The sequence below is a fragment of the Pygocentrus nattereri genome, chromosome 20 (genome assembly GCF_015220715.1).
Source record: "Pygocentrus nattereri isolate fPygNat1 chromosome 20, fPygNat1.pri, whole genome shotgun sequence".
In the NCBI taxonomy this organism is placed as follows: Eukaryota; Metazoa; Chordata; class Actinopteri; order Characiformes; family Serrasalmidae; genus Pygocentrus; species Pygocentrus nattereri.
In genome coordinates this window covers 18776836-18794706 of record NC_051230.1, presented here as the reverse complement: position 1 = coordinate 18794706, position 17871 = coordinate 18776836, and the positions used below count along the sequence as shown (strand labels likewise).

The 17871-nt window shown below is 37.2% G+C and overlaps 1 protein-coding gene across 1 annotated transcript in view; it reads right to left on the bottom strand.

Moving 5' to 3' along the window:
• Positions 1-17871, bottom strand: part of tmem8b (transmembrane protein 8B) — a 243199-nt gene that overhangs the window by 50031 nt on the left and 175297 nt on the right. Inside the window, exon 6 of the mRNA XM_017695531.2 lies at positions 1620-1999. Coding sequence (XP_017551020.1) covers positions 1620-1999 — 380 coding nt within the window. The remainder of the gene's footprint in view (positions 1-1619; positions 2000-17871) is intronic.

Here is a 17871-nt window from a genome sequence, read left to right as displayed (position 1 = left end):
GATTGCTAACATTTGTTATTAATCAGGCTAAAGTGCAGAACTCCTCATCCACCCACACCTAAAGAGTGTTGGAAATCTCTACAGACCTAACCTTGAGCCTTGCAAATGCCAACAAGCTCATCCAGATCGTTCTTTTTTGGTTGCGAGAACAATCCGAAGAACCGAATTATTCAATCGTTAATCCTTCCAACACCTCCGAAGTGTTACAGAACTTTGTGATTTCATTGCAACTGTTTGAATAAGATTGTTCTACCGTGTGTTTTGCTAGCAGCCAACTAGCGATTTTCTCAGATGCTTGAGGAATAATGCATTAAGGACGGTTTATCAGAAGGAAGCCCATGAATGTTAAGGGAGTTGCAGAACTACAGTATTTTGTAGTAAAAACAGATGTTCAATTTCCAGCATACAAGATGACTGTAATTTGACATCTGCAACGTGTTCTTGCTGCAGTTAGCAACCAGGGATAAGAGATGGAAGTATGAATTTCATTCAGTCAGAATGACAGTTATCTTTATCCTTTGCTTTTTCCTGCATTTTGCATGAATTGCCACCCTTTTTGATGGAGCTGGGCTAGCATACCCTGCCAAATATAAGGGTATTAGTCATGCGTCAGATGTGTGACAGAGCTTGGCTGTTTGGTGCAAGGTAGTATGCAACTCTGGGAAGCAGTAATAAGCAACCATAATAGCAAAGGCTATGGTATTTCAAAAGCCTATAGAACAGAAGGCAGAAAAATAAGCTGTCACTGCATTTTTCTCCCTAGAGACCTTCAATGGACCTTAATTTCCATGTTTTGCTCCACAACCCTTAGCTTGACAAACTTCTAATGTTTTACTGATGGATTTTTCCATTTTATAACAGGATGTACTTCCATTACCAAATTATGTGAAATCATAATTCACATTTGAGTATATATGCTATTTTTCTAAAAACAGAAAAAAGATTCTCAGTGTTTAAATGACTCTCATGTGTGTAATTTTCCAAAAACTAATCTGTTCTCAGAAAATGCTAATGCACTTATACCAGCACAACGCCTTCTAACATGTTGCTATTATGTTGGTAGCACTGCTGTAAATGGTCCAAAACTAGAATGATATGATTTGCGTGGTATGCAGGCAGATCCTGTTCTCATGAGTCAGCAGCAGCCATAGATTTCCAGATTTCTTTATGTGCAAGTACTTAATTAAGTAAAATAAATTAAAAAAATTAAATACAAACTTCAAAAAACATTTTATATAGTAAAGAACTGTGTATGTATGTTTTATGGCTTGCTTAGTCTTTGGAGGTGTGTTGCTAAAACACAAGCAATATTAGTGACCTAAAATTCTTTATAGGCCACAAATAAAAAAATTATATACCTTGTTTTGAAGATATAATGACTGAAAAAATATTCATATCTCCTGCTTAATGTAAGTTTGACTGAATCTCAGAAGGACAGAGAGTAGAGACAACAAGCTGTGCATCATTGGCTCCGTGTACCAGTTATATACGTATGTATATTGTTATCATATTACATCACAACATGTTTTATTTGATGTAAATGATCAAAACAGTTAATGAGTGTAGGTATAAGGTCGGTATAAAACTGCCAACCTTCCATATGATTCCTCTCTACTCACCACGTTGAGCTTGAGCTCCATGTTGAGGACACCTCCACTGTCCAGCACTGGCATCAGATTAATGGCAAACACCGCTGCCCGGTCTGGAGGGATGGAGATGTTGGGTCCAAAGAAGATATAGAAATGCACGGAGAAGGTATCCAGCTCATTTCGTAATGTGGGTCGGATGGGCCAGCATTTATTCGTATCGGCAGTCGGAGCCAAATAGGTGATGCTGTCTTCAGCTGTCAGCAGCGGCCCTCGATCAGAGCCATTCCGTGACAGGCTAGGCAGGCTGGCAGCTGGAAGGGTTTCTGACAGGGAGAAGCCCATGGCAGAGCCGAATGACTGGGGCATATTCATGGCTGAGGAACCCTTGGTGACACTTGGCTTGGAGCAATCTGAAGGGAGAACATTAGAAGAGGATTTTAGGTTAAAACCTGAGTTAGTAAATGGTGCTCAGCTTATACAAGTTGAGGAAAAATGTTTAATTGCTATAGAAGGTTTACGTCATATAGAAGTTCCTTGAAATTTAAAAAGCATCTGCACGTATCTCATTTACAGAAAATGAACCAGAAGTGGATCTCCCATGGCATCTCTCCACATATCTATTTTTGGCACTTTTTTTGAGAGTGTTGTACAAAATGCTATTGTTGATTATATTGATATGTGTTGTCATTATGATATACGCTACTGTGAGACCTCGATCAATCCATTAAAAATCCAATTGAGTTTCCAGTTTCCTAAACAACGCCTAGACCCTTAGCCCAGATTACTTCGGTTGTGAAAAACTGAAAATGCAAACAACTTCTAAGACTGAACTTTAGAGAGGTGGCAAAATATCCCTGCATATTTCCCAAAAAGAATAGTAGCTGTGGCAAAGTCCCTAAATACAGAAATTATTCACTGAATATTGAATGTTGGTTATTGAGACTTGATTTTCTGTTAAATATGTATACCATTTTTTCTGAGGCAAATGTATAACTTCATGGTCTGAGAATAAAACATACGAGGAGAGATCTTTAACTTTGTACAAGCTTGGATTTATAACTTCATTTCTCATTTTGGTGCTATTTAGAGACTTTGATTTTGAAGGGCCGTATATAACAGGTTTTTCATCACAGAAGACAACCATGTAAGTATGCAAAAAAATAGTTATGCATTCAAAAGCTTATTTCAGCTGTTTTGGTTCTATATATTACTCCTTACTTAAGAAACTGAGGAAACATGCTTTTCTTTCCTTTTTTAGGATATATTTAATAATATGCTAAAATTAATGAGTGAACTGTTAATTTTACATTGAAAAATGATTAACTGTTATTGATGTAAACTAAAACATTTGAGATTTTTTGGATTACAATGACTGTCATAAAACATTATACTAACTCATCTGGAATGTCTGAGATTCTCACAACACGTGAATTAAGGGGTGGGGGGGGGCGGTGCATATTGCGGTCTTCTGAAACATCAGTATCTGTATAGCGGTGACGATCATCAAACAATATACTGCATGACCTAGTTAAAACTCATCCACATTTCAGAATGAAGAGGGATGAAAGACAGAGAGTGAAAGGGAAATGAAGATATTGCATTTTTAGAAATCTCCAGACTGAATTTGATAGGTTGATCTAAGTACACAGGTCACTGCAAGGCTAAAAGATTCTCCCTGTCAGCGCTTGGCACCCGTGAGCTGCATCTCCGAGCCTTTCACTGCAGGAATAGCTCAAGCCTTCCTTTCCAATTTTACCCAGATAGTTTGCATCCGACTGTCAAGATGTCTGGCTGAATTATTGCAGGAATGTTAGAGTATCTCAGTAAAGCTCATATGAGGCACGAGTCACCTCTTCAGCATGCATCACCCAAAGAACTGTGGAAATAACCCTGAATCCATTAATTTCAATATACTATTATTATACACCTATTATTGCTATTTTTTTTTTACCAATCTACTTATTATTCTTAACTCTGAGTTCTGAAGTTTTGTCATAAAAAAACTCTACATAAAAAAACTACAAAGCCTCCCATGTGTTTTGAGTCTTTATTCAGATTTGAACAGATGTCTTGCATTACAAAATAACATCCGCAAAACGCCCGACTTAATGAGTTCATAATTGTTTCACTGTCTATCAGTTTTGGTGCTGCTCATTTTTTTCAGCGCTCATAACTTAGTGGAATATGCTTTAGTTAAATCTATAATTGAGATCTAAAACGACTGAGAGAAAACAAAAGCAACTTCCAAGCAAAAAAAAAAACCTCACATTCAGTAAATTTCCTGTCTATAGGAGTTTTTGTGTTTGAATATAAGTGTGTTTTTTTTCCTGATGTCACACCCACAAAGTATTATTTAACTTTGGTTTATTCTAGTTTTACTAGTGGTTGGGATAGTGTAGTGGTTAACACCTCTGCTTTCTACACTGTAGAATGGGGTTCAATTCCCACCAGGGCAAACACCCTACGATATACCAATAAGAGTCCTTGGGCAAGACTCCTAACACCGCCTTGGCCTACCTATGTAAAATGATCAAATTGTAAGTTGCTCTGGATAAGAGCGTCAGCCAAATGCTGTAAATGTACACTCCAAAGAATAAATAGTTATTTAGAGTGAAAACACAGATTAACTGCTTTGTTACCTAAAGAACCTTTCACTCTATGATTCTTTTGAAAACCTCAGTTGATCCACTTGATTGGAAGGTTCATTAGGGAACTAAATGGGAAGAAACACTATATAATGCAAGTAATGCAAAGGAGTAAACATTCTCCCCTGTACATCTACTAGAGTTCTGGTGTTAAAGCCACACTCATTGTTAACAGGTGTATAAAATCAAGGACACAGTCATGCAGTCTCCATAAACACTGGCAGTAGAATGGGTTGTACTGAAGAGGTCAGTGACGTTGAACTTCACACTGCCATGGGATGCCACCTTTGCCACAAATCAGTTCCAGAAATGTGTGCCCTGACAGATACACCCTGTTTAACTGTAAGTGCTATTATTGTGAAATGGAAACATCTAGAAGCAACAATAGCTCAGCCAAGAAGAACTAGACAATGCAAGCTCACAGAGCAGGACAACTATGCAGCATGTAAAAATGGCCTGTCCTTTGAGCCTCACACTGCCTCTGGAAGCAACATTAGCAAAAGAACTCTTGGCGCTTCATGAAGTGGGTTTCCATTGCCAAGCAGCTGCACACAAGCCTCAGATCACTATGCCAAGCATCAGCTATAGTGGTGTAAAGCACATCACCATCAGACTCTGGAGCAGTGGAAATGTGTTCTCTGAAATGATGAATCATGCTTCTTTATCTGGCAGTCTGAGGGACGAATCTGGGCTTGACGGACGCCAGGATAATTTTTCCTAGAAGGAGGGATAATGGTCTGGGGCTGTATTTCAGAGTTTGGGCTATAGGCTCCAGTGAAGGGTAATGTTAATGCTGCAGAGATTTTTGATAATTACATGCTTCCAACTTTGAGTTTAAGGAATGTCCATTCCTGTTCCTGTATGACTGCGCCCCAGTGCACAAAGCAAGTGACATAAAGACATGGTTTGACAAGGTTCATGAGGTGGAACTGTAGACAGCCCTGAACCTCACTGAATATTGTTGAAATAAAGTGGAGAGCTGATTGTGAGCAAAGCTTTCTTGATCAACATCAATGCTTGAGCCCACAAAAGCTCTTTTGAGTGAATGGGTACAAATTTCCACAGACACACTTTAAAATCTTGTGGAGAGCCTTGTCTGAAAAGTGGAGGCTGTAACACAATAGAAAGAGGGCCAAGTCGATATTAACGGCCATGGTTTTGGAATGAAATGGCCAACAAGCTTGTGTGATGGTCAAGTGTCCTCATACTTTGTGTAGCCAGGGTATAAATAGGAATCAGAAATAAACATGTCCCTGAGATCTAAGAATCAAAGAAGGGATTTTTGTAGGTTCTCCATTTAGAAAAGTAATACAAGATGTGAACAAGCTAAGTCAAGCAGTAAAATCAGCATGGCTATTCTCAAGATGAGTACATGCTGGGAAAGTAAGAATCCTCCCCGGAATTTCCTTCCAACTATCTGTCTTTTCTAGTTAGCTCAAACCAGCAGCAGAATTGTTCAGGTAGATGGACAAAATTGACCACTGTGGCAAGTGATTTCATCCAAACATTTTCAATATGGAAAGCAGTAAGAAGGGAAATGCAGTCCTAGTTATGCTGCTAAATACTGCTGTGACCTCAAAAAAGATGCTTTAGAAGTGAAAAACAACAGAAAGGCAAATACTGTAACTTTTTAATCAATAGAAAGAGATCCAAGATCGCAGAAAGGGTAAAAACAAGGTTATGATTTTTGTCAGAGTTGAAAGGAACCATATACTAGAGGGCCTCGGTTTAAACGCTTCACTCAATTGGACATTGACTCGATTCTCATTTTGCATAGTAACTGTTATCTATATGTATGTAAGACAGAGATATACATTACCCAGAGATTTCATGGAACACCATTTAAGTTGTAAGAAATATGTGGAAGTGCTGCCCTGTTGCCTGGGATGATTCTGGCTTTTATGCTTGTTTCTGATTATTAATAAACTGTTCTGTCTCATGACTCATGATTCTAAATTGACAATAATCAAGACCGGAGAAGGGCTGTCTGCCATTAAAAACTTTTACGACCTAACAGTAACCCTGAGAGCGGGGGAGCTGAGGCTATAAAGATGTCGGTGTTTTATGAGGACATCTGAGGGAGAAACCGAGGATCTCTCGCATCCGGGGGAAAAAGCCTTGATTGGTATGTTAATCCTTTTGCATTTACGAGGTGTCTCTGATTGATCGAATCAAGCCTTTTTTCCACTCCTCCATAATTATCGCCATTTTGCTCGTAACGTCATTACCGCTCAAGCTGTTGGAACATGATGATGGGCTAAGGCACGCAATTACAGAGTTGCGGAGGGTCTGCAGAAGTAGACGCATCAACATACGGGCTCGAATGGGTACGAGGACGTTTCCTTCTGCATCCTAAACAGCTGGGCTCTGTCTCCTGCACCTGCGTGACCACAGGTGGTGCAGCAGCAGGCCCACGTGTTGGCTCTAATGGGGAGCTTATTGCAACCCCAATGTGAATAAGTACATATCATTCATCTGACACCTTAATCCACAGAGACTCCATAAGTGTGTCACTTTTGCCCAGTAACGGCTTGATGAAAATTGCAGTTCAGGAAAATGCTGCGTCAAAACATTAAACCACTAAACAAGTGAAATGGCTGTCTATATTAGTCAACTCTTAAAAAGAGTTGGTCCTGGCTTGAACATATTGTTCTATGGGGGAAAAAAGCTTTAATTAGTATAGTACCTTTAGATTTTGTAAAGATTCTTTATGCTTTAAAAGGTTCTACACCCTTGTTCATCTCATTTACAACAATGGTTCTTTAAAGAACCATAAATGAAAGTGCTTTAGGGGACCAAAAAAGTTTTGTCCACACTAGCAGTGTTTTCAAAAATCCCTCCTCCCACACAAGAACATTAAAGTGTTTACATGAACATGCCAGCCCAGTAGAGGTGGATAATACTCTGTGCAAGTCTAAGGAACATCTAATAAGAAACACCATGCACATGCTTATTGGGCAAAAAAAAAAGTATATATATATATATATATATATATATATATATATATATATATATATAAATATATATATGATTTTCAAAACAAAAGTGATGATGGACGTTACAACTACCATCAGATCTGCAAGTAATTTGATATTTCACACAGATTCAAAGTCCAAATTCTGCCAGAAAATAGAAGATTAAAAAAGTCAAAGGAAGTCTACTGCTTTCGCACATTGTTTAATTCGTCATGGCTACACCACTGCCTATGAAACACAGACATGGTCATGCTTAGGCAAAAAAGAAAGTTTTTCTACCTTTTCAGTTTCACCATAATTTTTTTTTCTACGCTGCAGACTAGGGTTCAATCCCTCACCTGGGTAAGCACCCTACACAATACCAGTAAGAGTCCTTGGGCAAGACTCCTAACACTGCCTTTGCCTACCTGTGTAAAATGATCATGTCGCTCTGAATAAGAGTGTCTGCCAAATGCCGTAAATGTAAATGTTAATGATCATCAAGTCACATATCTTTAGAATCATTAAGGTGTTTTTAATGCTTGCTATCAAGTTGAAACCCATTCAGCAGAATGCAGAGCAGTAGATGCCTTCATTCAATGCTTTAATAGAAGAGTAAAGCTAAATTCAATTATAAACATGTTATCACACCCAAATTGGGAAGCACAAAGATAGCAAGTATTTCAGACAGAAATTTGCCCATCCACATAAAAATGCAGAAATCCATTTTTGTGTGGATGAGAGACCAAAATGCAAAAAACTATTTTCCGGAAACATGTACATATAAATATTCAGAGTGTGTTTAAAATTCTAAACGAGGGGAAACTCTTCAGAATTTGTAATGCAGTCTAGATGTCGGTGTACACAACATTTGCAGAACTTGGAGCTATGCACACCACAGGAACTCCCGGTATACATAGGAGCTGCCTTGAGAAAGAGTTGCTTTGTTCAATTAATAAAGTCTAACAAGGTTCAAAGCATGTGTGATGCATTCATGTAGAGGGGGTTCAAACCCAACGCTGTGGAACCACGGCTTCTTCCCTTCTCTCTAGATGTTCGCCTTCAGACATAGATGAAGAGAAATATCATGTTTCAACTCTGTCTGCAACTACAATGCTCGGTATGCTGATGCGCTGACAACACATAAACAAGCCAAAATCACTAGCAAATAAAAAAGTCCAGGATGGAGGCTAGGTTATGAGGGTATTTATTTTTCATGATGTGCTTTTCCCAGAGCCCCTTAAACTCTCGACCCTGTAACATTCTCTCACTACAGCATCTACCTTCAGTGCAGAATGTTTTACTCCTGTTGCAGATCACTTTGTATTCCTTATGAGCTGACATTTCTGTTTTGCACTCATGAAATGATTCAAGGTTCCGAATGTTTGGCGACAAAAGCAACATCCCCTAAAGAATGAGCAACGAATGTTTCGCAAGCAATGATGTCCCTAGACCACCCCGGCCGAACATGACATACTCAGACTCATTTCCTTGGAAACAACTTGTGTATCAGCATTGACTCGCAGTTCTAAGTCTCAGTGGCTTCTGGATATTTACGACAGAGCTAGCATCTGTTGATGTAAATATATGCAAAGCTGCCTTGCTAGATCAAAGCGTCACTTATTGACTTGGGCTCATGGCTAATGCAACATCAGTTTAACAAAGCACCACTGTAATTGCTCAGCTCACATTTGTGCTGTGGACAGCTGGTCAATACTATAACAAGGCAAAAAGAGAGAAAATGCTTGTGTTGGTAACTGAGTTTAAAAATGATCTATCTTGTCAATAATGTTTCTTACCATTAGTTAACAGAACATTAGATTAAAATGCTAGTAGTGCTTTTAGATTTTGAAAATAATTTGTAAAATACATGAGAATATCTAGCATTGTGCAAAGGTCAGAGGCCACCTTTCATTTCAGTGTCAGGGTAAAGAGGCATTTATATTATCCATTCATTTTCAGAAGCTTTGTTTCATTTTTTCTACACACCCAAAGTTGAGTTTTAAAAGTTGTTTTAGTTTTCTGCTTCTCAATCCAAACACATTCAGTGATGCTGAGGTCTGACCTCTGGAGAGGCCAGTCCATTGTTCTGAGTACTCCAACACATTCTTCTTTTCTGTCTTCTTTTTATTCTTCTGTCTGTTTTCTTTTCTCAGTAACAGCAAGTTGACAGCTGCACATCCTATCAGACACATAGTGTTGAGTTGTCTACTCACAGTGAAAAGATAGACAGAAACACCTGTGGATTCTTTTCCGATCTAAAGCATGATTTTGTCTCAGTAAGTGCTGTTTCTGTAATGGCATGTGCAGTGTTAAAGGTTTGGCTGGCAGTGCTGGACAGTAGCCAAGTAAATGTAACTTGTTACTGTATTTAAGTAGTTTTTTTGTGTATCTGTATTTTATTGAAGTATTTTCATTTTGGGGGACTTTTTACTTTCACACCACTACATTTCAAAGTCAAATATCTTACTTTTTACTCCACTACATTATACAAAATCTGTCGATCTTATATGGCTTATATGTGCATAAAAACGTAACCAGTCAAAACGAAAGAAACATGAAGCAAGAACACCAATCAGGGCACAGCACGCGCTTTGTTTTGAGCTTGTTTTGACCTGTTGGTCATACCGACCCAGTGCAAGCACATGGTTCAATGCCAGTGCAGCAGCGTAAAATTTTGGGAGTGTCTGTTCAACATAAATGACGGAACTAACCTAACTTTGTGTAAATAGACCACAATATTGAAATATGTACACATACTGCCGCTGTCCAATGAAAAACATGTATTTCCATTTTATTGCAATTTTTACTTTTTTGCATCAATTGAGTTCAGCACATGTCTTTTACATTGTGTGAAAATGTTGTGATGATTGGACCAATAGAAATGCTGTAAAATTGTTTAGAATGAAAACTTTTTCCATTAACTTACATTCAAAAGAAAAAAATGTTTTTGCCCTCTCCTGTAAAGTTGTTATGGTGTGCAGTTGTGACTGGCATGTGTCGTTTTGCTCAATTTATACAAAATTTCATTTTATAGTAAATTTGTTTTGGCTGGTTTATGTTTATGAACAGAGACCTACAGACGCAATATAGTAAAGGAAAACTCATTTGTGAACCTGAGTTTAAAGCAAGTTTTTATTAAACTTAAACTTGCAACTAAGTTGCAAAAAAATCTTAAACTTAAACTTTGCTTGTTTCCAAAAAGTTATTTCAGAGCCACTCGGTTCTACCTAAATGGAAATGATTTGCCTTCAGTGTTTTGTGCTTAAGATAATTTTAAGAGACATTAGTGAGAGATTGAGAATGTTTACAAAGAGTGACACTAGAATTTTCACCTAAAATGAGTTAATGAAGCAAGATTCTTGTTATAAAATGATAGTAAGATAATTAGAGCCATAATTAATCTTTATGTACTTTTACTTTTGATACTTAAGTACAGTGGTACACTTTTTTCTTAACTCCAGTTTTGAAAATGCCCTTTTTCCCTTTGACTTTTTACTTACTTATGCAAGTTCATGCCTTATTTCTAAGCTCCTTAGAAACGTCCTCTGAAAAAATGAATAATTTGTATGAAATGGGTGTTCCCACTTGAAACTAAATAAATGATGTGTGGTCTCTGACTTTCGCTCGGCGCCGTAGTTTCATTTATGAGTACACTGATGGCATAATAACCTCAATGTAAAATGAGAATCAGTTTTTTTTACGGCTTTTATTATTGAATTTGCGTGTTAAAAAAGGTCAAATAAACTTAGCATGGCTATAAAAGCACACACCATCTTATAGTGGCAAATGGCAGCAGGTGTAAAGAAAATCACCCTCTTATCCAGCTTGATTTACTGTAAGGACCCATCATCTGTGCATCTGATAGTGGACACTGAAGAGAAAGGGTGTAGTCCGTGCAGATTTACCGGCACTGTCTGCCATGTTATTGTTGATAGCTTACTCGCTTCTCACACAAGGTACCAATAAAACCCAGTTGTGCGTTATCTTTTGCTGCCTAATGATAGGAGCCGTGGGTCTAATATTGATTTAAAAGCAGTGTGTGAAAAGAGCAGATAATGTCAGCGAGTAACAGGGCAATAAAAGGTCTGCAGGGTTACTAGGCGACAGTGTAGGCAGACATGTTTGCTGAACACCATGGTCATTTTTTTTAACTTTTTTTCCTCTGCAAATGTCTTATGATGGAAGAAGGTTTTAAAGCATCTTGTGATCCATACAAAAAAATTGTAACATGAAACTGAGACAAGAATAAGTAATATCGATCGTAAGACTGCTCTGCATTTGCATTTACCATAAAGTAGAATAACTCGCCCCTACAGTGCAACAGAATATCTTAGGATATACTACAAATGTAATTTTAATATAATATGTCCAAATGTAATGCACCACATCTAACATCACAAAACTGGTGGTTGCATAACACTCATATCCAAGTGTTGAATAATTTGGTGATAATGGTGAAAGTGCACACTGCAGCTGAGTGCAAGCTGCGATTTTTCATTAAACTCCCACAGTGGTTCTGGGAGAAGATGAATGAGAGGAATGGACAGCTGAGAAGTGGGTGGTTGGTTGGCACACATTTCTGGAGTAACTTCCACCTCCAGCCTTCCGCCCACACCAATCGCACCCCCAAGTAATGAAGCTGCCTGACTCTGTTGTGCTCCATTAGGTTTTTTTTTGTTGCTGTATTTAATTTTTTTCATCATTTTTTTTATTTGTTTTGTTTACACAATGCCAGTTTCTCCTTCCTAACTCCTCAATTTTGCAGTGAAATAAGTGAAATCAATATATCTAATATTACTCACTATGAGATTGAAGTAAGAATGACAACTGATTACTGATGTTCTGTATTTGAAGTTTTCAACATTTACATGTTTTAAATAACTAAAAGCTAGACTTTGATTTTACATTTGAAATGACTAGATCCAGAGAAAAGATTTAACTGAACAGATTATTAAAATGTTATTGTTTTATTGGTTAGTCAAGAAAACGCTAAGCAATGTTGTTAAGAAATATTTTTTCAATATGTAATATAGCATAAATCTACTCATATGCACTATATGATTAAATCTTTCAGTAATATGCTCAAGAATTTCTTGAATGCCGTGTTCTAGACACAATTTTGGCTGATTTAGAGAAAAATGATTTTAGGAATGGGCCTCAGATCAGCATTATTCAGTGACAGCTCAGAGAACATGCAGCATTTGTGAGAATATTGCCATTAATACAAAGGAAATATTTTTTCAATTAAAAAAAAAAAAAAAAAAAAAAAAAATATATATATATATATATATATATATATATATTTCATGATGGATGGGCCAATATAATGGCCCCAAAATTGTTTAGAATTAAATCTAGTTATATTATTTTATTTGAAAAATAAAGAAATTTTTGGCCTTCCCCAGTAAAGTTAACATAGAGTTTTATAGAGATGATATTCCACTTAGGTTCTTCAGGAAGCTAGCTTGTCAATTATATGAAATGAAGTGCCAGCCAGAATTGCGGGCAGGACTTTGGAAAATGCAGTTAGATTTGAATGGACATGAATTCACAAACCATGCTGAAATAAGCATGTTTCTGTTGAGCTGCTCAGTGTTAGAGAAGATATGTCTTTGATTTTGTTTAACCAAAAATCTGAAAAATTACTGTCAGGACCAAATGGTTTCTGCTTGCAGTGTCCAGCCTTAAAAATAAAAATCTCCGCATGGTTTTTAGTTTAAACATGTGATTCTAGAAGAAAAAAACTCATCAACAAGTTTCTTCTCACTTAAACATCTCATTAAAAAGATAGACATCTGTACTTTAGCTGCTCAGGTTCTTCTATGGCATCGTCCCCAAAAAGCCTTTCTGATTCTTTCTTTTAATACACAGGGCACTTCAAGCATTATTTCTCGAATCAAGCAAAACTAAGTAGTAATATTATTCCTACAACATCCTCAAAAGCTATGTTTGAAGAAAGCTATATTGACTAGATTTAAGATTTTACTTCCAAAATTACAGTAGACTTTTGCCATGAAAGGGCACACTGGGAAAAACAAAAAACAAAAAAAAAACAGTATGTGAGTGTTCATATGCAGAACTGGGGGCGGTTTTGGCCCTCAACTCAGCTCCACTCTGGAAGAGGTCAAGCAAAATATCACCGGCAGAGCATACAACACAGCCCCTGCTGCATTGCTATGGTAACTGGGTGCACTAAGAGGGACAAGGTGCGAGAGAAAGAGCACATTAGCTAAAGCTAGCGCAGCAGTCTCTGCTTCTTCCCTGCAGAGGTCTAATAATGTATTGCTGAACGGTCCTCCATGAGTGCTATCCATTTCTCATAAGAGCTGAACTCTGCTTCAGTAAGAGCTACTTAATGCTAGCTATACATTAGTGCCCTCTCTTCAACTATTTTTTTTTTGCTGGGGTTTTTAACCAGCATCTGCAGAGTAGAATACATTTCAGTTAGTCTCTAATATAACACCTCAAATGAAGCAACGTTCTGAAATTTGATGGGCAGGAAACCACTTGACAGTTGTCAAGGGTTTGATAGGCCTGGTTTTGTCATTGTCATATTTCTAAGCTAAGATTTCAAAGCCTAGCACACACGCTAGAATGTGAGATGATTCCCTAAAGATTGATTGTTCTAGGTGACACTCTCTACTGACTCACCCTCTGCATAACTGAAATATTTATAAATGATGCCATTTTCAGGAACAGTCTATATTGCTATTTGAGGAACTGACACAGATTATTAATGTATTGTTGTTATTACTAATTGCATGAATATATCCGTCAACAGGATTGCTTATTAGACACTGATATGCTGACCTCATTTCAGTTTGTTAAGTACCTGCACTACACTCTAACAAAATCTTTAGCTTTTAAATACTTTTCTGCACACTTTTTAAACTTGTCACAGTGTTTATTTCAGAGGGGAATCCTCGGGGCCTTCTGTACCTTTAAGAACAGTGATTCTCAAATTGGAAAACTCTCCAATCAGGACTTTTTTTCTGTGGTATCTACATAGATACAGCCAGGGCTCTCCCATTGGTTAGGACTTCGGGATCCAAACTGAAGGCCTAATGTGTCAGATTAAACACTATTACAATTAAGAACTAACAATAATCAACCAATAACATTTTTGATTTTCAATGGCTGGGAAAAAAACATCACTCTAGGCCTTCTGGAAGTCCTAGATGCATCAATAAGGAGAAGCGGTAACTTGAGTGGTCAGATGTTAGAAATGGAAAACAGCTGTGGCATTTCTATTGTAATGCTCTAAAGCAGTCACCAGTATGTTACCAGCTTCAACTAAAGCACGAAATCTCTTTTACAAGCACAAATGTCCTCCATTAATCTAGAATGGCCAAAAATGTTCACGTGAAGCACTGATAGCTTATTGCTAAGATGCTACAAGAATCCTATAGCAGAAATGTGCATTATCTTAAAGATTTTTTTTCTCATCATTTTGAACAAGTTTTAACATTTATGGCCCCAACTAAAAGCCTAGCTCTAACAGTCCTCCACTGGATTAGCTGAGCTGTAAGCTTGACTATGACATGAATAAATATCAGTGTTATAAAACAAAAAAGCTAAAAAATAATCACATTTGATGTTCTTCCAAAAAAACATTCTATTAATTAGTGTTTTGATGATGGTGGTGGACAGTTTGGCACGTTGGTCCAAAATGTTCTACAGGTGTTCAATTGGCTTGAGATTTGGTGACTGCAAAGGCGAGACTATATAGTTTACATCATTTTCATACTCATCATACTATTCAGTGACCCATCATGTCCTGTGCTTGGGGGCATTATCAGCCTAGAAGAGAACACTTCCATCAGAATAAATATGTTTCATCATACAATGGAGCTGATAATTCAAAATAACCTTGTATTGATTTGCTGTAATATCCGTCTCTGTACTTGTGCAAAGATTTGTCTTGCTGACAGTCTGATCATGTCCTGCACTGACCTTCTCAGTCAGCTAAAGAACAGAAGAACAGTAGCTTTTGACCAAAATGCCCAACACTCTGTAATGATGTCTTTCCCACAAAACCTAAACACAGATGTTAGCTGACTTTAGCCACAGTTCTTATTGAAACACTTGCCCAAGGCTCTATATCTTTCTTGTAGAAGTGGAAAAGTGGGGCATATTGCCTTAGACATTGAGGCAAAAACCTCAAAGCAGGTGATTCGTTTTAAATCTTTTCATCAAAGAAAGAAAATGTCAGACAGCAAACGAAGGTGAAACAGGGCCCTTATTTTGCCCAATGCACATCAGAACTGCCTGATATATCAGAGAGATGGAGAGATACACAGCTGGGAGTGGCAGAACTTGTTGGAAAAGAAGACCTTTTTTCACTTTCTGCAGTACTAGAGGCTTGGACATCCATAAGGTGTGATAAATGAGTAAGACTTTATTTGAATCCTGCTACATAACATTGACATAACCATTCCATAAACATGTCAGGATCTTGGATCTATTTCGGTTGTAGTAAAATGCTGCTTTACAAACATTTTGTATAGGTTTTTTTTAAACGCGAGATCACTAGCAAAAATTACTGCCCTAGTTTTTGCCATTTTTAGCTTATTGAGTAAGGACTCCAAATAAGCTGACACAGCTTTTCTCTGATCTCTGTTCTCAATTATAAATATTTGTTTTTATCTTTCTTCAGTTGCAGAAAATTATGACACATTCAAGGATTTATGTCCATCAAGTAGTAACATTATGAGCAAATAGACCTGTAATGATTAAATAATAATGAACCAGATGGAGCCCTGAGTAAGTCCACAAGATAGACGCTAGAACATGTCCCAAGCACAGTGTAGTATTCACTATTATGACTTTTACACTCCATATTATTTGGAGCCGACCATTAATACGTGGTCGACTGTATCAAACATTGCACTAGGATTTAAAGGAATCAATTTGGACAAGCTACCTGAATGGAAACCACTTTCTTAATGAGTTTAAGAAATGAGTTAATAGGTCAATAATTGAAAAAATAATATTTAAAATGACCAATCACAGCTTTTGTTCAGTAATATAAAAGGGTCATGATACAATTACCATTAACTGTCATGACATATGTGACATGCTAGTTTTTCTAAATGTACTTTAATTAACCATAATGACATCAAGCATTATGACATGTCATTAATGGCATTGGTATTAATGGCAATGTTGGTATGAATGGAAAAGGTAACAACACTAGTTATATTACTTATATTATTGGATATAATCTGTCCAATATTCTGCTATAAGAATATTGCACTCAAAAAGTGGGATAGGATTATGTAACAGAGACAACACAGTGATTGACACTCATGTTTGTGTGATGTTTATATGTAGGCATAACTATGTGGTTGGTGAAGCACAGAGAACTTGGTGTGATTGTTTTTCTTCTGGTTAAAGCTTGTTTCATTTAATAACTTATATAGAGGATCTTAACTTGATATGAGGTAGTTATTTTCATGTATTGACAATGATTGTTAAAGCAGAGTAAGAACTGTAGGTACAGCATTCCTTTATCAGTATAGTTTCATGTTAGATTAGTACCTTCTTACTGCGTTTGGGAGTGTTATTGTAAGTTTATGTGCATTAAGATTAGAAATGATTCACATATTTATGGATCTGCTGATGTGTGATGTGTTTCTACAATCACAGCTTGCACTAAACTGTTTTTAACATCAGCTGCAGGATTTTTTCCTGCTGCTGTGGACAGCTAACCAGCATGATCACAGTTATGAAACAGAAATAAAAGAGAAATTCTACTGAGAGAAATCTGCACAACCTAGATTAATCGATGTCTGAAGATTTAAAGAAAAAAAAATATGAAAATCGGTTGGGTAATAAGGAAGTTATGGCCAATTATATTCAAAGAACTCATCATCTGTCCGCACACAGGCCTTTATTTACAAGTGGATCTTGACCACTACAACGTGGCAGATATCCAGACATATCGCCTCAGATAGAGAACAACAATGCTCCATCTGTATATATATATATGTGTGTGTGTGTGTGTCTGAATTGCTCTTGAGAATTTTTGCTTTTTATTGTTGCACCCAATAATGAAATGATGTGCCCACTATGTTCACACTCTTAAAATGAGCTATTTAAAGAAAATACTTTTTAAAAGGTTCTTCAGGAAAGCAAAAGTGGTTCTTTTTCCACATCACCCTAAAGAACCCTATCTGATCCCTTTCTGATCCTAAAAATAAATGTATACTGTGCCATCTACATGGCAATTCAAAATCCACTCTCCAGGTCTAAATACTGAATCACCTGAATACCAATTACTTTGTTGTTATTGCAGTGATGGAGGCAGGTCCCTGATGCTATTAGCTACAGACAAATGCTTTTGCTAGGAACTGCAAATGAAGAGCTGACTTTTAACATGCCTTATTCCGTGTTCAGAGAGAGTCTCTCAAACGTCCTTGCCCTGAGGTTGCATATGGATGTTTTCTGAGGCAGCTCAATGCTCCTTGTACAAGGGACTTCTGTCTTGTGCTCAGAAAACAAACAATATACCCACCAATTCCACTGATAGCAGGTTATTGTAGAATCCCGAGCTTTTGTTCTTTAAAGAACACTTTGACAGTCAACATATTCATTGTATCTGAAGTATCCGGTAAAGTAAGAAACTTCTATGCAGGTGACTCTCACTCTATTGTTGAAACTCTCAACAGTATTAATGTG